The sequence below is a fragment of the Neodothiora populina genome, assembly GCF_041146345.1.
Source record: "Neodothiora populina strain CPC 39397 chromosome Unknown canker_contig_7, whole genome shotgun sequence".
In the NCBI taxonomy this organism is placed as follows: domain Eukaryota; kingdom Fungi; phylum Ascomycota; class Dothideomycetes; order Dothideales; family Dothioraceae; genus Neodothiora; species Neodothiora populina.
In genome coordinates this window covers 517,310-537,061 of record NW_027191415.1, presented here as the reverse complement: position 1 = coordinate 537,061, position 19,752 = coordinate 517,310, and the positions used below count along the sequence as shown (strand labels likewise).

General features: G+C 51.9%; 7 protein-coding genes across 8 annotated transcripts; 3 read left to right on the top strand and 4 right to left on the bottom strand.

Moving 5' to 3' along the window:
- Positions 1 to 1,035: 1,035 nt before the first annotated feature.
- Positions 1,036 to 2,333, top strand: AAFC00_006251 (uncharacterized protein; the record flags this gene model as incomplete). The annotated part of the gene is made up of 3 exons (XM_069346175.1): positions 1,036 to 1,839; positions 1,921 to 2,008; positions 2,113 to 2,333. 3 exons carry the CDS (start codon positions 1,036 to 1,038, stop codon positions 2,331 to 2,333), a joined length of 1,113 nt encoding a protein of 370 aa, XP_069197385.1.
- A 309-nt stretch (positions 2,334 to 2,642) lies between these two features.
- AAFC00_006250 (uncharacterized protein) lies at positions 2,643 to 4,101 on the bottom strand (the record flags this gene model as incomplete). The annotated part of the gene is made up of 2 exons (XM_069348316.1): positions 2,643 to 3,734; positions 3,790 to 4,101. The coding sequence occupies 2 exons, from the start codon at positions 4,099 to 4,101 to the stop codon at positions 2,643 to 2,645; spliced, it is 1,404 nt and encodes a 467-aa protein (XP_069197384.1).
- Positions 4,102 to 4,802: 701 nt separating this feature from the next.
- AAFC00_006249 (uncharacterized protein) lies at positions 4,803 to 5,501 on the bottom strand (the record flags this gene model as incomplete). The annotated part of the gene is made up of 1 exon (XM_069346174.1): positions 4,803 to 5,501. One exon carries the CDS (start codon positions 5,499 to 5,501, stop codon positions 4,803 to 4,805), a length of 699 nt encoding a protein of 232 aa, XP_069197383.1.
- Positions 5,502 to 5,986: 485 nt separating this feature from the next.
- AAFC00_006248 (uncharacterized protein) lies at positions 5,987 to 6,625 on the bottom strand (the record flags this gene model as incomplete). Its single annotated transcript, XM_069346173.1, has 3 exons — positions 5,987 to 6,008; positions 6,067 to 6,503; positions 6,578 to 6,625. The coding sequence occupies 3 exons, from the start codon at positions 6,623 to 6,625 to the stop codon at positions 5,987 to 5,989; spliced, it is 507 nt and encodes a 168-aa protein (XP_069197382.1).
- Positions 6,626 to 7,487: 862 nt separating this feature from the next.
- AAFC00_006247 (uncharacterized protein) lies at positions 7,488 to 7,964 on the top strand (the record flags this gene model as incomplete). The annotated part of the gene is made up of 1 exon (XM_069346172.1): positions 7,488 to 7,964. One exon carries the CDS (start codon positions 7,488 to 7,490, stop codon positions 7,962 to 7,964), a length of 477 nt encoding a protein of 158 aa, XP_069197381.1.
- A 1,433-nt stretch (positions 7,965 to 9,397) lies between these two features.
- On the bottom strand, positions 9,398 to 15,379 carry AAFC00_006246 (uncharacterized protein; the record flags this gene model as incomplete). Of its 2 annotated transcripts, none has more annotated exons than XM_069346171.1 (1): positions 9,398 to 15,379. In XM_069346171.1, the coding sequence occupies one exon, from the start codon at positions 15,377 to 15,379 to the stop codon at positions 9,398 to 9,400; it is 5,982 nt and encodes a 1,993-aa protein (XP_069197379.1). The 2 variants fall into 2 exon arrangements, with proteins under 2 accessions (XP_069197379.1, XP_069197380.1); XM_069346170.1 differs by having other exon boundaries at positions 9,398 to 15,346.
- Positions 15,380 to 18,494: 3,115 nt separating this feature from the next.
- Positions 18,495 to 19,617, top strand: AAFC00_006245 (uncharacterized protein; the record flags this gene model as incomplete). Its single annotated transcript, XM_069346169.1, has 2 exons — positions 18,495 to 18,644; positions 18,778 to 19,617. 2 exons carry the CDS (start codon positions 18,495 to 18,497, stop codon positions 19,615 to 19,617), a joined length of 990 nt encoding a protein of 329 aa, XP_069197378.1.
- Between the last annotated feature and the right edge of the window lie 135 nt (positions 19,618 to 19,752).

Sequence of the window (19,752 nt, the reverse complement as noted above, 5' to 3'; positions counted from 1 at the left end):
ACCGCTGATATCCCTTTTTCTTGTTTTACTCTTCACGAATTGGATGGAATTGGTTCTTGTGGACTTGGGCTCACCTCACCATTAAGTACTCGTCGCTAGGAACGCGGGGGGTCTTTTGGAATCATACCACCCGCTCGTCGCCGGCGACTGAATTGATTAATCATGAAACAACGTATATTGCCAACCAGGGTCGGCCTAGTGTAGTCGTTACTTGACGTGACGCACAACGTGACCAAGTCCCGGTTGTCATAGGTATCGTGTTGCAGATCGTAGGGGAATCCTTGACACTGCCGAGCGGGGTGAGTCCCACCCGCTCGGCATATCTTGCCCATTCTCGACTTGCTATGATGCACTTGCACCACCACATTCGCAGCAATACGTAGCGTGCCAGCTTCCACTGTCGTCGCGTGGTTGCTGGTTTCTCCCGTCGCCGGCAGCCGACGCTGATGGTGGGGACGAGGGGCAAGGAGGGGGACGTCTCTGGACGTTTCTCCACTCTTTCTCTGCTGCTATCCCAAAAACTTCACGAGGAAGGTACAAGCCAGCACTAAGCCGGGTCTGCATACGCTACAGGACCCTGAACCACTCACTTCCGGACCACATTCAGCCAAAGTCGCAGTAGACAGACCCATCTGAGATACACTTTTTGTCCATTGTTTTCCCTCTGAACGCCGACTTCGTCTACCGTGTGGATCGCAAAGTGAGATGATCGCGTGTATTGTTTCTGCAAAGTCGGAGTGACTCAAGTAGGTAACAATTAGCCCCGGACAACAATCGCCCGTTTGTTGGCTATTATTATCCTGGGACGAGAGACAGAGAAGGTCCAAGGAAAGACAGGAAGACGAGCGGCTGTGGATATATATCTCATTCATCTTGGTCATTTCGTCTTCTTCTCTTCTTCCTTTTCTTGCAATACATATATCTATGAGTGATCGTGTCTCTCTGCATCCCCCTTCTATACTCCGTGAAACGTGGAAACAACTCGACGCAGGCATACTCCCCGAACACCTAGGCGGTCCCAAACAACAACCCAGCATGTCGGCCGCCGCAAGGAAGATCAACGCCGTCGTCATCGGCTACGGCCTATCAGCCAAGATCTTCCAGATCCCACTCATCCTCGCCCTGCCCGAGACCTTCAACCTCTACGGAGTCGTGCAGCGCAACTCGACCCAAGCAGCGACCGACCACCCAGGCACCAAAGTCTTCAAGACCGTCGACGAAGCCGTGGCCGACAGCGCCGTAGACCTAGTCGTCGTGTCCACGCCACCAGCAACGCACTTCCCGTTCGCCAGCGCCGCCCTCAACGCGGGCAAACACGTGCTCGTGGAGAAACCGTTCGTGCCAACCGAAGCCGAAGCACGCACTCTGTCCGCCCTGGCAAAGTCCAAGAAGCTGCATCTCAGCGTGTACCAGAACCGGCGGTGGGACCTCGACTTCCTGACGCTGAAGGAAGTGCTGGCCAAAGGCACGCTCGGCGAAGTCGCAGAGTTCGAGTCGCACTTCGACCGCTTCAGACCCGAACCCCCGCAAGATGCGAGTGCGGCCAAGGCGTGGAAGGCAGTCGCCGACTCGCCTGCTTCGGGCGCGCTGTGGGATCTCGGCCCCCACTTGATCGATCAGGTGTATTCGCTTTACGGCGCGCCCAAGAGCGTGTATGCCGTCTTGCAGGTGCAGAAGCGCGGGCTGAAGACGGCAGACTGTCCGCATGACGCTTGCACGGTTCTGTTGCGATATGGCGAGGAAGGCTCAGAGACGCTTGTCACGATCAAGGCGTCTACTATCTCTGCGGGCCCGACGCTGAGGTATTGGGTCAGGGGTACCAAGGGCAGTTTCCTCAAGGTGAGCTTTGTTTCGCTTTCCTTTGCCAATAGACTTTATCACCCGAAGCCGAAGAAATGTACTGATACGTGAGCTAAACAGCACTACCTCGACCCTCAAGAAGACCAACTCGTCGAAGGCCAACGTCCAGGCGACAAGGGCTTCGCAATCGAGCCCGAGAACCGCTTCGGTGAGTTCTTGCTTTTTTTCTATCCCCTTTCGAGGCCGTCCCTCCTTCTCCCTCCCTGCTGCTACTGCAGAACAATGACCAGTCTGACTCCCATGAAAAAAAAGCCACTCTTACTCTCCACGAGCCCGCAACCGACACCTTCAAGACCGAGACGTACCCTTCGCTGGCGACGCCGCCGACATACGTCGAGTACTACCGTCTGCTCGGCGAGGCGCTGCAGGGCAAGGGTCCCGTGCCCGTCGACGCCGACCAGGCGGCTGACGTGCTCAAGATCATCGAGATGGCTGTCGAGAGCTCGAAGACTGGCAAGACTATTGCTTGGTAGATCATATTCTTGCATTGTGTCACAAGTAGAAACTCATTTATGATAAATGCATTCCATTTTCAAATTGTCACTGTCCCAAGGAATACCTGCTACTAAGCTATTGTGAAGTCATGTTAAGCAAGGCCTGTCGCCAGCTTAGAATATACCTGCTACTGAGCTATTGCAAGTCACCTTGAGCAAGTCAGCCCTCGAGATACCTGATTTGATCACTGAGTGGTTAAGCATACTCCCCCGTGAACGCCATAAGAAATAGAAAAACCCCTCACTCCGCCTCTGCTTCTGATACCATGGCTGTCCCAAGACAATAGGTTATATCAATTTCTGTCCCGGACGTGATGCTGGCAGCTGAGACTTGTATTCATGATCACGTACTCCGGCTGTGCTTGCCTTTCCGTCATCCTTGCCAGAGCCGCAGATTGCTTCACTCGCAAGCTTTGTGACCGACAAGAAGCCTCCGGTGGCCTCGTGCAAGACCTTCTCGTACATGTCAGAGTTGGCGATTCTGCACCTCCGTCCGCTGGCGCTACTCTCGAAATGCTGCAGAAGCCCAGTGAGGCTCTTGAAGCTACGGCTGCAGGCTGTGCACCTTTTGGCTACTTGCAGGTGAAAAGTGCGCAAGTGAGAAGTCATGTCACTAGCTATGAGGAACTCTGCGATGCAGTCGGGAAAGGGACATTCGTATTGGCCGAGTGTACCAGTGCGAAAAAGATCGGTCTTGTAGTCGTGATGACTAGGGTCCCAGAAGCGCGAGTACATGAGGTTGGAGTTATCATCCTCGATTCGAGTGCGATCGCGAGAAGCTTGGATAGCCTGCCAGTCACGTTCAACCGATGTATTTGGTTTGGCATCTGGAAACAAGGTACTGGTGGTGTTGCTTGCGGCCCACACGCCACCCCGAACTAAATTTTTGTCAGTTGTCACCGGACTGGGACCACTGGGTGAATTGGTGGAGAGCTTTTCCATGGAGTTCACCATGTCTATCTCGGCGGTGTCCATCTCGGGCTCGAGACAACGAATGCCAGTCTGGCTGATAGTGTCGTCTGTGTCTATCAGTAAGACACCGCCGCCACCCGGCTCAGAGTCCTCATCATCGTCAAGGTTACTGCTCTGGTAAAGCAAGCCTTGTCTGCGTGACTCGCCAGCAAGTGTTTTGTGGCCCTGAAGATTCGCAGCAAATCTTTCGGGATCCTTGAGTATCTCTTTGACGATATGCTTCTGCTGGCGCTCAGTCTCGATCTGGGAATGCTTGAGGAATTTACAGTATCCTCCCTCGATGTGATGGATATACTGAGAAGCTCTAGCAAAATTTCCTTTGCATCGTTGGAATGTCATCTTTTTAAGGCCATCGTCCCATGCTGGGCCAGATCCCTGGCACTCGATTTGTTGGTCTGCTTGATGCTCCTGGAAAGCTGCTAGTCAGGCATGGAAAGATGCTGTGACACTTTTGTTGACTTACCCTCTTCTTGTGCAGATCTCTGCCACCGAGACTCTTGAAATCCAGACCACAGAACTCACAAACAATGTGCTTGAAGACCCTCTTGTTCTGGGGGTCCTTATAGTCCCGTCGCAGCTCAAGTGAGATTAACATTTCGTGTACCTTGTGATTGAGGGAATCCTCCCAGTCGATGCAGTCCATTCTGCAGATCTTACAGTAGTAAGGATGATCGACTTGTGCTCGTTTGTGGTCGATCATGTCCTGCTTTGTGTCAAAGAGGCGGGCGCAGCCTTTGTAAGTGCACCCGACAGTGGGCATCGCGGGTTCCGCCATCTCGACTGTGGAAGCAGTGCCTTGACTACAGATGTGTAATGTTTTATGGTCTTTAGTTCTCGTAATTCTGACCAATGATGCAGAAGGCAATAGAGAAGAGGATGATGAAGATGGCGTTGATCAACATAGCTCAGAGTTTTGAGTGGATGTGTGTCTTGAGCTTGCAACTTTTAGTGTGGTAAGCGTGGTGATAGATTAGGATCTGAATGGAAAAGAAGTGGATGGAAGTTGATGTAGAAAGTGAAGTGATGTGGAGAGAAGAAATGGGAAAGGAAGCAGGTGCCTAAAGTGAGAAGATCAGACCGGCAAAACAGGAAAGTGCTACACAAGTAACGTGGCAGTACACCAAAGTCAAGGAAAGACAACGTTAGCACCGAGTGGCGAATTTGACCTGTAGGACAAAGATTTCTATTCGTACATGCTTGACCAAGAAGTCTCTATGGTCCTTGATTAGGCAGAGAAATTGGTGGCTTCTCTATGGTAAGCCACCGTACTAACCGTCTCCTTCCCGAGAATGCCATGTATACAAAACGACTTACGATACGCCGTGCTCTCCAAGCTCTTTCCAAGCTCATTACCAGATAATAGGTGCCATTAAGCCTAGAAATCGTGCAGGAGCGTCGATTTTCGTGGTAGGGTCAGTCCAACTAATCACAAGCATTTTTTAGGGGAGTCGTGTTAGATCTGTGATCAAGAACCGCTCAAGTTCCAAAACAAGTGCAACGCTTCTTGCGCTTGCCAACGCTGCCGGTTACGATAAGGGTGCTTGGTCTTTTCGTAGCATCATCTTGCGACGCATTCGTAGCCAGAGCCATCTCGCGGAGGTTGCCTTGGCTTCTTTGGAGCATTACTTGGTGCCTTACCCTCTCCTGCCTCTCTCTCATGCTCAGGGGACGGTCCTCCCTTTCTACGTATGCCCGTCGATCGAGCATATGACCACTTGGGCTGCGGACGGCTGCGTCATCGTCGACCAACATGGCTGGGTCTATCAGTTCTGATAGATGTCTGATATGTGGACGTGAAGGCTTCGGTTGGGAAATGTGCTGGATCTCGTCAAGAGTGCCAGTCTGCAGGGTGGGAGATGATTGTGGTCCGAAGAGGGATGCTGAGCGAGAGTCGGAAGGCGAGTCTCCAGCAAAGCCGCTGACAACGATTTCGTTGGGAGTGTTGCACAGTGGACTTGGGAAAATGAAGATTGGGGTTGCTGGGGTCATTGGTGAGCTTGCAGTCTTGGAAGCTGAAGAATGCGCCGAGCCATGTGGTGTTGATCTTGGAGTGTGCTCGGGGAAGTTGGTCAGAAGCGGTGTTGGAGTGGTCGGATTGGAGATGTCATTGGTCATGGGGGTAGTAGAAGAAGCTGAGGTTTGGCGAGAGGCTGGTTTGGATGTTTTGTTGCCCATCGTCTAAGACTACGAGCTGGGAATAGCTTTGGGTCTGTCAGATCACGTCTGCTTTTTGGTGCGCTTGTCATGCTATCAGGGCGATACCTTTGTTGAGTTCTCGGGTTGGTCGCTGCGAGGGTGATCTCGTTGAGGACATGCAGAGGCGAGAGTCACTCTCAGATCACGTGTACAAAGGAGAGTGGGCTACCGCAACGTATTTGAGAAGCATGAATTGGTAAAAGGATTGATGCGAGGAGATGCGAGGCAAAGAAGGCGTGTCGTTCGACCAGGTGCGCCAGATCGCGAATGTTGTCGTTTAGTACCCGAATCGGGCTAGATATAGACGAAAGACGTGCGTGCGATTGTAGCCATCTCGTTGTGTCATACGCTTACGAACACCATTCTCGAAATCGTAAAATGTATGGTGCATACTGTCAATAGTCTCGACTACTTTAGATCATATTCCTCGTTTGATACTTGTATTATATATAGCAATTGGTCGATTAGAAGCGAGAGAAAGGCAACCTATAGGTGTCAGCACGTGCAACATGTTCATAGACCAAAAACTGGGATTGAAGCTTACCACTTGCCGCGGAGGGTAATGACAGCCCAGTCACCCTTCTCGTCGGTCTCCTTCTCGATCTTGGTACTGAAGGAGATGGCGCTCATGATGCCATCACCGAACTTCTCGTTGAGGACAGCCTTGTAAGAGTAGCCGTAGTTCTGGATAATCTCGAAAAGTCTGTAGACCAGAGGCTCTTTGGGAGGCATCTCCATGGTGCGGCCACGGTCGGGGAAACCAGAGAGTTGCTCTTCAAGGATGGATTGGTCGATCTCGAGGAGCTCAGAGAGGTTCTTGATGTCCTCGGGCGAGGCTTGCGCCTGGCCGTAGAACAGAGCAGCGCATGCTACTTCCTCACGGCCGAGCTTCTTGGCAATGGTCTCGAAAGAGAGGTTCTTCTTCTTCTTGGCTTCGAAAAGGGTGGGTGACGAGGCAGGCAGGCGGGGAATGAGAGAGGTCTGCAAGGTATGAGCCTAGAGGATCAAGCATCGAGGAAATGCTGTGGAGCTTTGGGACAGAGTGTCTGACGTACATCAAGGGTGGCAATCGGGAAGCCAGACGAGGTTCCGGAGGCAGACATGATGGAGGTGGTAGTGGTAGTCACGGATGTAGTAGTGGTCAAGAAGAAGGAGAAAGCAGAGCAAAGGACTGGATGAAGAGCGGACGGTCACGGAAAGGGATTATATATATGCTGATCAAGAGGGGTGGCTATTACTGTACAGTAGACGGGAAACTCTATTACACTTTCCAGACGGCAACAGATGTCTCGACTTTGTAATGGAAATAATGAAATAATGCTATGTGGACATGGCGTGGGAGATAACTCGGAGCTGCTATCACCCACCTCGGGCTTCCATGTTTACAGAGAGTCACTCCGTCATACCTGTGTAATGCGGGGCAGAGAGGGGAGGAGAGCTGTCGGCTCTGGGCTTCTCTGTTCATGTCTTCTTTTCTTTTGTTCTGTGACATCGCAATCTCACACGGGCATGCACTGCTTCCGTCTCGACAGAGAACGAACATGTGGCATCTCCTCGGACTTCCAATTGTCTCAGGGCAGGTAGGTGGCATTTCTTTCGTGAAAGCTTCGCTCGACACAGTGTACCTGTACAGATACAAGCAGTAGGTTGGCCCATGCGGCCGTGAAGTTCTGCCTGGTCAGTGCGCATCGCGGAAGTTGAGCCGCCGGCGAGGGCGACCTCTCTCTTTTGCCAAGAAATAATAACCATTATACACATCAGGGACAGAGCATGCCAAGGCCTGAGATGCAATAGAGCAGCTGCAGCTTTATTGTCCTGGTGCAGTAATTAGTCTACCATACACATTATATCCACCGTCACCACCACCATCTCACCCGCCAACAGTCACCGAACATCAATCACTGTACTCTCGCTCTCGCCACCGCTCTCTCCGCCCATCACCTTGTCACCAATCCCCAACCAAAAATGGCCAACCCTCCGACCGCAAACGGTGAACCCAGCCGCATAGTCCCTCACTCAGCCTCGCGACCCAAACTGCCCCCAACAGGCGACGAAGAAGCCGGCGCGACACTCAAGCTGGGCGCCTTCGAAGGCGTGCCGACGCTGAACATGTCCGAGGCGCGCACCATCATCAGCGCCGTGGTGACGCGACGACGACAGATCAAGCAGCGCGTGCCGGAGAGCGAGACGCTGCTCAAGACCCAGGAGTACCTCGAGTGCTTCGCGCGCTTCAAGCAGCAGGAGCACGTCACCGCCGTCGAGCAGCTCATGGCCTCCAGGACCGAGCTCGAGGGCTTCGAGAGGAGCCAGTTGGGCTCGCTGTGCCCCGACACTGCCGAGGAGGCCAAGACGCTGATTCCCTCTCTCGAACACAAAATCTCCGACGAGGATCTTCAGGATCTGCTGGATGAGATGATGAAGATGAGGAATTTCGTCCAGTGATCTTTTTCTATCTTCTCTGTTGAAACACCAATCGCAAAAAATATGACATTATAACGGAAACGACTCGTGGGGAAAAGGCACCGGAAGCTATGCCTAGGTTGTGGGAAAAAGGGAATCAAGGACAAGGAAAAGTGGCACACACCAGAGAAGAGGGATACGCGAGCAGCATAGAGTCCACAGATAAACCCGGCACTCCATTAAAATCCACCATGTTGTCCCTGTTTCGGACAACTAACCACACGAATTACACGCCTACTCATCCTACACCTTCTTCTATACCACAACACAAGATTCCCACCCCTCAACATCTCAGCCAACAAGAACCTGAGCCCAAAGGCAAAGCCCGACAGTGAACCCCGGGCAAGGGGCACTCACAACCAAAAGACTCATCTCAGGCAGGAATGGCATCAAGCATTTATACCCGGCGTTTGTTTTTCCAATGATTCTTTTCGAGCCTTGATGCGGGGACTAGGGCGGGTCGACAGGCGATAAAAAGGGCGTGTTCAGACAATCACGTTCATCTCGATTACGGAGCCTAGTCCCAGTACCGGGGCGCAGAGGAAGACTATGCTTGAATGCACAGAATACAGGGGTTTTCCTTTTTCTTTGCCCCATTCGTTTTGCCCCTGTTGATGGAGCAGCGCAAAAATATCGGTTACAGCGATGGAGGAGTCGGTGTCTTGGTTTGCCAACTTCTTTTGCACCCGCGAAACTGTGTATATATGAAACTTGGCGGACACGGGCTTCTCCCTGTCGAAACATGCAGTCGCATCCTTACAAAATCAAGAAACATATATCCTCATCTTCCCTCTTCATCAAAGGTCCATCTTGGCCATCTCCATCTGCAGGCTGAAAAGGATTGACAAGTCCAGAAACTGTGTAAGAGCGGAAACGTAAGCTGTTGATTTTTTTGGTGTATAGATATTGGTGTTCTTCGGGTATTGTCCTCGTAGCAAACCAAGAGAACAAAAAGGGAAAAGAAGAGAAAAAATTCACAAGAATGAAAAGAAAAGGGAACGGTTGAATCCTCTCCATTTCCTCGCTCCTTCCCATTTTCCTTCCCCTGCACTTATGCCTCTCGCGCTGTCTCACGACCATCAACCCTTGACGATAACAAATGCCCCCCTTTTGCACTGCGAAACTTCACAACCAAAGTGTATGTGAATAGAAAGAGAGAAAGAAAACACAAAAGACAAAAGTCACCACGAAACGCCAATGACACCTTGCTCTCCATGTACACCTGCTCTGACAGCAGCAAGCCAGGAAGAAAAGAAAATTGACCAAGAAAACCTCAATGGTCATATACACAACAAAGTGAATGGATTTGTACCAATTGCGACAACGTCCCAAGTGCCATCGCAGCAAATCTATCGTCAACAAGTAATACTCCGCCCTGCGCTCCACGAAAGAAACAACGCTGATAAGACACAGCCTCAGTCCCTACGTGTGGGCGAACCAGAGGCCCTTGGTGTTGGGTCCGGATCTGGTGTTGTTACATGATGGGGTCTGGGAGTCGGGTCTGGATCACGGTCCGAATCACCTTCGCCGAATCCTGCCGTCTGCTGAAGCTTTGGTGTCGTCGCGGTCGCATTCATTTCAATTCCCTCCACCTTGTTTCCCGGTGCTTTCGGGGATACCTCCGGAGGTGTGAGGCTGATGCCTACACTCTTGCCTGTTGTCATATAGCCTTTTGGTGAAGGCGAAGGCGGGTCATGTGATGTAGCATCCGAAGCCTCGCTGTCTTCCGAAGTCGTTCCAGCCAATAGTTCTTCTCCAGAGACAATACTTCCACGGCTGTTCGTGCGCATCATCTCTGTGCCTAGTTTGGAAGATCGGGACTGTATCGTCTTGCGAGGAGACTTGGCCCTTATCTGCGTGTTGCCGAGTTCCTCGTCTTCGTCGTCCCCAGACTCCGCGCACTCGTGGCGGTCCTTCTCGAGTGAACGCCGCTTGGCCTGTATCGCCTCGCTGGATCTTTGTTTCCGAGGGGCTAGGACTGGGGTCGTTTCCAGCTGGCCAGGGGCAGATACCTGCTCAGTGAGGGATGGCAATTTGATTTGAGCGACCTTCGATTGACTTGCACTATCATCGGGAGAGATGCCAAGGCCACCAAAATTGCGCTCCAAGTCCGAGTCATTCCAATCGTTCGTTGGCTCTCGACTGATGATGACAGGGATTGAACTGAACTGGCTGTCCGTCTCTCCGAACGAGCTCTTCGATCCTATCGAGTCTTCTCTACTAGATCCGCGATAGCTCGTGGTAAGCGTTCCGAAGCCAGACAGGGAGCTGGTCGTCGTTGGACTCTGATCCGGCATGGAAGATTCCTTGCGAAGACTAGAACGCGGCAACATTGACACCTGAGCTGGTGTCCAATCTGGAGGAGGAGGCCTCCATTGGCACAAACGACTCATAACTTCAGTAAGCTTTGCAGTGGTAGGCGGCTTCTCGACGAGTGCGTCGAAATGGTGTGTTCCTTGTAGCTCCTTCAGATAGCCAGTTATACAAACGATCGGAGTGTGAGAATTGGCGTTCTTCGTATCTCTGATCATCTTGGCGACGTCTGCGCCATTGATCTGAGGGAGTCTAAACTCCATCATGATAATGTCAAACTTGACTTCACTCATGGCATATCGTGTCGCTTCTGATCCATTGGTCACGGAGATCGTCCGACAACGTAGCTTCTCCAGCAATCTTTCCATGACGAGCCGCGAGACGGGATGATCCTCACAGATCAACACATCCAACGGCCTGAAGACCGGCCCTTCGGCTAGGGTGACTTGCGAAAGACGTCGCGAACTTTGTCGGCGTCGTTGCACCCGTAGCAGAGCTTCAGTCCGTCTCGTGCGTTGCTCCTCGTTGTCAGAAGATGATGGCGACACGTCGAAGGCCATGCTTCGTCGTTTATGATGAGGCACCATCTCTGGAACTGAATCTTCATCTTGCGATCCTATCGTCAGACTTCGTTGACGAGATGACGCACTGCTATGTCTCGTTGGGTATGAGAGCTTTTCTTGAGAGCCAGCTATCGATCCCGAGCTATTAGGAGGCTTGGGTATCTTGATAGGCGAAGAGGCAGCCGAAAGTGACTTGAAAGCAGCGGGAAGCCTTGGAGCATCGAGCATGTTGCTACCTTGGCCGGGACTGTTGATCTGGTTGGCCAATGCTGAATTGGAGCCAGAACCGGAAGTCTTGCGACGCTCGTGATGGCCAGCACTGAAGGAGACCAACAATGGCGATGATGGCTGGGAACCTCGGCTAGGTGATGAGTTGGATTGACTTAGAAGCGATGGTGAAGCTGGACGATTGTTGCCTTTGTTGGAAGAGAGCGTGCGCTTCAGAGGCCCAGGCATGATCGGACTGGACTCCAGTGATGGTGCAGGAGAGACTACAGGGGGAGAACCAGGAACTTGGTGCGAGTTCTTGCTCTGAGCTTGCATTGCTTCTGCACGGAGTTTCTGAATGACATCCTTGTTTGCTTTTTCCAACACTGGCAAATTCTTGAACTGGAAATTACCAAAGTCATCTGCTGCCATCGGCTCACTCAACCTACGGCTCCGTCCGTCCCTCACATGAGGGGGAATATGCAGTGGCATCAGGCCACGCTTCAATGAGTTGACTTGTGTTCGAACCCTTGAAAGTGCGTCGTGCGGTCTTTCATGATACTCTGCACCGGGCGTGCCTGCCGGCGAGGAAGCTTGATCCTCGAATTCAGCCTGGAAATTTTGCAGTGTGGCGCCTCTGCTATCAAAGTACTCAGTGTCTTCTGGATTCGCAGGCGCAGGGATGAACGACGCATCATCTTCCATCAGGTGGTCCCAGTCGACATCAGCAAACCATGGGTGTGCGCGTATCTCGTCTCCACCAGTCGGATACTCATCCTCGATATTCGCTCCAAGCCGCTGTTTCGGGTCTGAGTTCATCAATTTGTTCATAAGCTCCATGGCCTCATCGGAGACTGGCCATTCTTCAGGGTCCGGCCAGTCTATATTACGTGCCAAGATGTTTTGAAACACCTCTTCTGGGGTGTCGGCATGATAGGGTGGATAGCCGTAGAGACACTCAAACATGATGCAGCCCAACGACCACCAATCACTCATCTCATCTTGACCGATACCCTTGATCGTTTCTGGGGCGAGGTAGTCTGGTGTGCCCACGAATCTCCTGGAACTATCTTGTGGGTCGAAAAGCGCCATGTGAGGTGGTGGCATGCCAGACAGGATTGGAGGTGTGCTGGAGAGACTCCCAGTGATGGTGTTGGACAGAGTCGGCTGGAGCATGATCGGTTCAGGAGATTCCCCCTCACTCTGTTCCTCTTCGATAGGTGTCCGTCGGTAAGGTTCCTCGGCTAGGGAGAAGCGTCTGAACATATTCTGCAGAGCATCACTGTTCTCGCTATCACTTCTGTGTCCTGAAGTACGTCTGTTCGCCTCACGAGAGGTTTCTCGAGTGAGGCTAAAGTAAGAAGGCTGGCCCATCTCGCCGGTAAGAGCTGGTGTGAAGGCCGGTGTGACGACTGGTGATGCATTGACATTGCAATCGAAAGATGTAGACCTTGATGATTCCATGGATGGAGCCCGATTCGTACGGGTCGACAGGCTCATCTTGAGGAGATCTGGGGCTTCGGCAGTCTTTCCATTCTGTAGCCTTTTCTGACGTCCGATCAGGCCCATCCTGGACAGACCGAAGTCGGTGAGCTTCAAATGACCCTTGGGATCGATGAGCAGATTGTCAGGCTTCAAATCACGATGGACGATCTGCCTTTCGTGAAGATGCTGTACGCCCATCACGACCTCGGCCACATACTTCTTCGCCCACTCTTCGGACAATCCGCCGAGCGTCTTGATAAGAGAAGCCAAGTCACCGCCATTCAGATATTCCATTACGAGATAGAGGTAATCCTTGCTGGAGAAAGTCCAGTACAATTTAGCAACGAAATCGCTCTCGCCCTGCCACATCATGATAGCACGCTCGGCTTTCACGTTGGTGACCTGATTCTTGGCTACCATGTCAGACTTCTTCAGGACCTTGATGGCGTAGTAATCACCCGTGACCTTCTTCTTGGCCAAGTAGACACTTCCGAAGGCACCTTTGCTGATCGGCTTGATGATCTCAAAGTCCTTGATCGATGTCTGGACGGCGCGAGGCTGTGGATTACTGCTAACCGCGCTCAGCCTTGGTGACGGCGGGGCGCGGAAGGACTCAGATAGTTGTGCGGAGGACTTGCGACGATGACTGTGATGATGTGAATGATGCTGCGCACGGATAACCGGGGATGAAAAATCGCTGTGGGACAGCAGGGGTGATGTCAGAGGTGATGGGATGCTGTCACCCCCACTCGGCATCCGCTTTGCCATACGTAAAGGAGAGGATGGTACGATGATACTTCGAGTCGGCGAGGGCTGTCTGCTATTGCCCTGTAAGCTAGGTAGCGCCAAGCTCCGCCGTTTCCGTTCTCTCGAGCTTGCAACGCGATGTAGACCAAGAGAGTCAGGGCCAGGGGAATCAGTGCGCAGGGTTGTCGATGCAAGAGACGACCGTACGCTTGAGTCACTGTCCGCACCGGTGTCACTTTCTGGAGGTAGGATAGAACTACGTTTGTGGTGAAGCAAAGAGCTGAGCACACTTGATGTTCCATATGAGCGAGGTGTCCTTGCTCCATGAGGGCTGTTGGATCGAGATGAGCCCGCAGCGGAGGGAGCTCTACGCCACGAATCCGACAAAGAGGAGGAGCTGGGTGCATCGGGTAGTACAAACGGCATGGGTGCTGTACCAATGGCAGAGCTATAAGACCCAATCACAAAGTCATCCGGAGCATTGTCCCTGGCTCTCGAGGGTCGCTCTACATCCAAGGCTTGGTCAAAGTCCTCTTCCTGGCGGTCGGTAGAGGAGGAGCTTTCGCTCGAGTCGCTGATCTCGCCTGCTGCAATGCGGGACGCTTTGGCAAGAGCCTCATCAATGCATTCCTGTACCAGTATGTGGAATTCAATCCTGAGCCGCTCTGCGTACTCCAGAACTCGTCGATGGCGGAAGACGGCCTCGACTTTGGCCTTGGATAAAGTGGCAGTGTCGTCGCACAGAAGCGAAAGGCCCGACTCATTCTCCAGAGTTCCGGCGCTCGGTGACTGCCACTGCATGACTTGGGATATTCTACTCTCCGATTGTGGTGATTGTGTCCGAATCTCCGCATTCGGCAGGCCGGAGACATCCTTGATGGCTGGCGTACTAATTTCAAGTGCTGTATCGCACAGGTCAAGCACAAGCTCCACGATCCGCGCTAACGGCCGGCGAACAGCAAATGAGCGGGCTCTCTGGTGGCCGAGACCGGAGCCCGACGAATCTCGAGATCTGGCGCGAGAAGCTGCGGCAGGAGAAGCACGACCAGACGAAGGACCGGACGAGGGCAACGACATTGGGCCTATGAGCTGGCCCTTGTATTCCGCCTGCAGGGCAGGAGGCGGTGACGCCGAGTCATTCGAAACAGGCCGAGATGGGCGAGCTTGCATCTCCAGAGCATCCAGAACCCTGACTATGGACGAACGGTGTTCGGTCAGTGACTCCTGGACCATCTGGACTTCCATTTCGGCGCGGTGTTCCTGCAGGCACAGCTCTGTGTGTTTCTCAAACCACCACGGAGTGATGTTGCGTTCGCAGATTCGACATAGCGCGGGAGGTGGCGGAGGATGTTGTGCAGGATCGTCACTGCCCATTTCGGCGAGTGTGGTCAGGTATTGTGCGAGTACATGGGCTCCGATCCCTAGACCTTCGATCAACACGTCCGGCAGATCAATGGTAATCTCGCGACGGATGGCAGGTTTGATCATCCACATGGTGTGGCTTTCCTGACCCGTAGTTCTATCATAGACCATAATGCCCTGGGCCTCGAGGTTCACCAGGTGCTCCACGGGCAGGGGTTCTTCGACTTCCTCGTCCAGAATTGTTTCCTCGTCTCTTTCTTGGCTGTCTCCTTCCACATTCTGGCTGGTGCGTCTGGAAGCGTGTATGTGAGTAAGGCATTTCACTGCAAAGCGAATGATGCGACTTTTGCTGTCATCCTTGCGCATGGCCTCGATAGAATCGGCGAATATTGTAGTGTTGTCGTAGATTATATCCGACATGTGTTTGCCGGTGATGGTCAAAGGGTCAACCCCGGTGAGCTCTATCCAGGAAGGGCTGATCCATCGGATGGTGCCGTCCAGGTTCATGTCCATAATGGCATTGAGAGACTGCTCGGCGGCTCTCTTGAGGTCATCTCGTTCCTCGCGGATATCCTCGCTGATAGATCGTTCCATGATTCCGCGGGCAATTCCAGGTCCGAAGGCCTGCTCCTTCAAAGCGGTAACAGCAGGGGGAACGAGTGTGTTTGGGCTAACGTCCTCGGTCATGTCGACCTTGTCACTTTGTGGATGTGAAGTCATCACGAATGTATGCGAACCTGCCCCAAAGGGCAGCCAGAACAGGCCTCTAAGTCAGCGTCTCTACCATGACCATCGTGATTTTACACCAGGATGGTAGCTGTAATGATCGCGCAGCAGCTGGAATAACAAATTCGTGCTGATGCCGTGGCGATTCGCTGAGAAATTGGAGGTTGGGCGAGATAGGTTGAATCGTGGTGCAGCGGAGTCGCAGTTGCTGATCGCCGTCACGGCCCTCGGAAGCTCCAAATCATGCACAAGAACACGAGTAAGGACAAAGCCACTGCTAGACAGGTGTGCAAAAGAAAGGAAAAGATCGCGGGGGAGACAAAGATTGCAGCAGGACGACGTGACACGTAGCTTCTTGCCAGATGATTCGGAGATTTCGCAGATTTCGCAACTGCAACCCGACTCGGATAATATTCTCTGAAATGTGAGAGAAAGAGGAAGTAGCAAAGTGGATTGGATGAGAAGCAGACCAGACAACGACACACCACACACAGAGACACCCACGCCCGGTGCGATACAGTGATTGATTATCATTAGCTGCTTATTCCCTGCCTTAGCCAATGAGACGAGCGCGAAGGACCCTCAAGGTTCCAGCTTACAAGTATTAGTGAAATGCCCCGCAAGCGATGATCCCGTCAACCCGCCAGCCACTCCCTCGTTGATTCGCCTAAGTCATACCTCACCTTATCCTCGGCGGTGTCGTCAACTCAGTGTCGCTATCGTATTGCCCGCGTCAGACTAGCCATGGGGCACGTCAGATGATGTATAGATTCTTTCTTCCTTTTTACCTTAAGGTATGCAATTGAATGCGGGTGCGGATGCGGGTGCACTTTTGCAGTGACAGATTGCACTCCCCGTAGCATGGCTCGCATATCTAGACAGCATTCGAATACGAGTCGCTGCGTGCTACCATCATTCCACCATCAGCAGATCTGCAAGGTCAACTATTCTGACACTATGAACTCATGACCTAGACACGGCGAACGAATGCACGACCCATGTAGGTAGCTTTTGTGCGGCATCTTTGACAAAGCAGCACGACCCCTCTTGCCGTCCGCATTGACAACTCAATACATACCGCTCCAACCTTGGCCTCACCGCTTGCTAACTTAGACAGCATTTTGCCTATTGAGCGACTGCCAGATCTACAATATTGCTCCTCACAGTTCGCGCAATGCTAGCCATCTCGTGTTCTGCTGCATCTTTTTCACTGACTAAGAAGCGATCAATTTTGACCCGAATCCCTTGGCGCCTTCGAGAATGTTGAATCTCCCAGGGGTCCATGTGTATGGCCGAGTGCCAAAACTTCGGACTTGCAGTGCTCACCTCAGTGTAGTAAGATAGTACACATACTGCACACCAAATTTAGGTGCGCCGTGACCATGATGTGGCTCTGCGCTACTTACCAGGTAGATCGTACAACAGAGCAGAGTGACTGGTGTCAGAGCTTGAACATTTATCGACATATAAAAGTAATCTACCCCTATCACCATCTTTGCCGGACTGCCGGGTGTGCTGTCGTGGTCGTTGGCACATTTAAGAAGTAGGCAATAGCCGGACTCTTCCTTATTCGAACTCGCAATCATCTGGGCAACGGAATCTCGGTCCCTGCGACTGATGCATATACCGGTCTGTGCAGTGTCTCTCTCTGATGGTCCCGACATACTTGTAGCTGCGTTGCAGGTCCGGCAAAGCACATGCTCACCTGAGCTGACAGGTTCTATCAAGCCGTTATGATTGATGACTCGAGACACCGCATTTGCCGAGCCCAAAGCTAGAAGCTCGCAATTGACTCGGTCCTCGTGTGCGTCTCGAGAAGCTGCACGACGAACAGATGATGCCGCATTTTAGACCAAGAACGCAAAACACAAAGACATCGACACTTGTACAGCCTTGACAGTAAAGTTATGAAAGCCGACTAGCATAATGATCTCAGAGGGTTGCGACGTTGACAGCTCATGTTCGATGCCAATCCATGTCAGCAACTGATGATCCTCTAGTCACCTGCTAGTACTCGCCTATCGATTTACCAGAAAATCAGGGCGACCCTGTCTTGGTGCCGAGCAAGGTATCATCGCAATCATTCAATACAACACGGGCCCTAGAGAGACCGGTCTATGGGTAGTTCGATGTCATCCAATACTTCCGCTTGCTCTTGAGTGATAGATTGGACCCAGACCTGTACTTCTGTGCACGTGGATACGCTAATTAATGTGCTTCTCGTTGTGTGCTCATCTCTACTGTACTTCTCCACCCGGAGACTCGGGGTGTTCGATGTACAACGCTAGGTAATTTAAAAGAGCACGTGCCGTTAACAGATGTGCTTGAACAAGTGCAGTTATTTAGAGCTCTGCTTCCTCTCTCATAGACATCTCGGGCACTCAGTCTCTCATACTATATAATATCTAACATAAAGCCGGTAGCAGTCGAAAATAGTGGTAGGACATAGGCAATCGAATAAGGTGATGACAGTGTCGCTGGGAGGGGAGGTACTTTGACAAAGCCTAGATCCAAGTACCGAGTACTCGACGGTACGGTACAGTACATAGCGGTACGAGAACAAAGGTTCCTTCAATACCCCGCAACCACATTAGGCAAGACGGATCTCTCTCCTCTCGATCTTCAAAATACTGTATCCCAATCACATGTCCTAATCGAGCCTAGCATAGAGATGCGATGGATCGAACGCGATCATGACGCCAACGCGATCTTGCGCCAGGAATATTCATTCGTTCCCATCGGCGAGACTACTGAGATTCTGTTCTCTTTGGCCGTGGGCTTGTATAGGTAGCTCAGCCGGTGTTGACTGTTCGTCAAGCGTAGCTGATGATGTCACTTTTCACTTGCTATAGACTCATGTTGTCGAGTGTCTTGGGTCTAACCGTGAATATAGAGTCAATGACGAATAAATATTGTCTGCTATGCAGCTCTTCTTGCAAGGTAAGGTAGAAATAAAGACAGAGATACTTGTCCTTGACCTGTCGCATCTTACACATAATCCATAAGTATCGTGCTAGCACACCTCATAAGTTCAATTTTCGTCTGTATACACGGAAGACTTGACCAGACCTTCGAAAGGAAAAGTCACGCAATCCCATCTCGTACAATCATGCCTCCAAAGGAAAAGTACACCGACCCCAAACTTCGCGACGAAGTAAAGGAGGAGATCCATAAGGGCGACAAAGGCGGTGCTCCAGGACAATGGAGTGCACGAAAAGCTCAACTGATGGCGTCAGAGTACAAGAAGCGAGGCGGAGACGTGAGTATCCTGCATTATCAAAGACCACAATAAGTCCAAAGCATTCATACCCAGCTCTGAAGGAGAAGACCTTAGATCAATTCATCAGTGAATACTCGAATCATCCCAGGAGATGCTAACCCAGAGACCTTAGTACAACACAGACAAGAAAGACCAAGACTCGTCGCAGAAACATCTCTCCGAATGGGGAGAGGAAGACTGGCAAACCAAAGACGGGAGTGGCAATGCCAAAAACGACGACGGAACCGAGCAGCGTTACTTGCCGAAAAAGGCATGGGACAAGATGAGCGAGAAGGAAAAGAAAGAAACCGACGAGAAGAAACAAGAGGGCAGTAAGCAGGGCAAGCAGCATGTCGGCAATACTGCAAAAGCCAAGGAGTCTCGCGAGGAAGCCCACGAGGACGCCAAGGGAAAGAAGCACGATGAGGAAGAAACGAAAGCGTCGAAGAAGAAGGGTGAAACCGAGTCAACGAACAAGAACGAAAACTCCGACCAGGATTCGGATGACGAAGAGTACGACGACGACGACCATGACGACGAGGCGGCTGATAGCGAGGACGAATCAAATAACGAAGACGAGGACGAAAATTCCTTGAAGCCAAAAGGTCAAAAGCGCACTCGATCCCAGGAAGACGACAACGAAAACGGAGACGACGACAACAGCAACAACAACAACAAAAAGCAAAAATCCGATAACAAAAGCAACGCAACAGTAGGCTCAGAACACGACCCCGCCACGCCTCCCGCCCCAGCAGGATCCTCGACCCGCCTCCCAAAAGAAAACCAAAACGTCACCTGGAAGGCCCTACCAGGCTACATCCAAGGCACCGTCGTCGAGATAGTGACGACCGAAAAACCAGTCGATGGGAAGAAAGTCAAGGGCAGCGAGAAGGGTCCTAGGATCGTGTTGAAGAGTGATGAGTCGGGCAAGATTGCTGTGCATAAGCCCGAGGCTGTTTTCTTTGAGGACTAGGGGGATGGTTTGGACGATGGAGGACTAGAGTGGTTGAGAGTAGTGTGCGTGTCGAGAGGATGTAATGGCTTTGTCATTCGAGCGTAAAAGTGTATGTTGTGATGATAATGTCAATTAGATAGACCTGTCATGTAT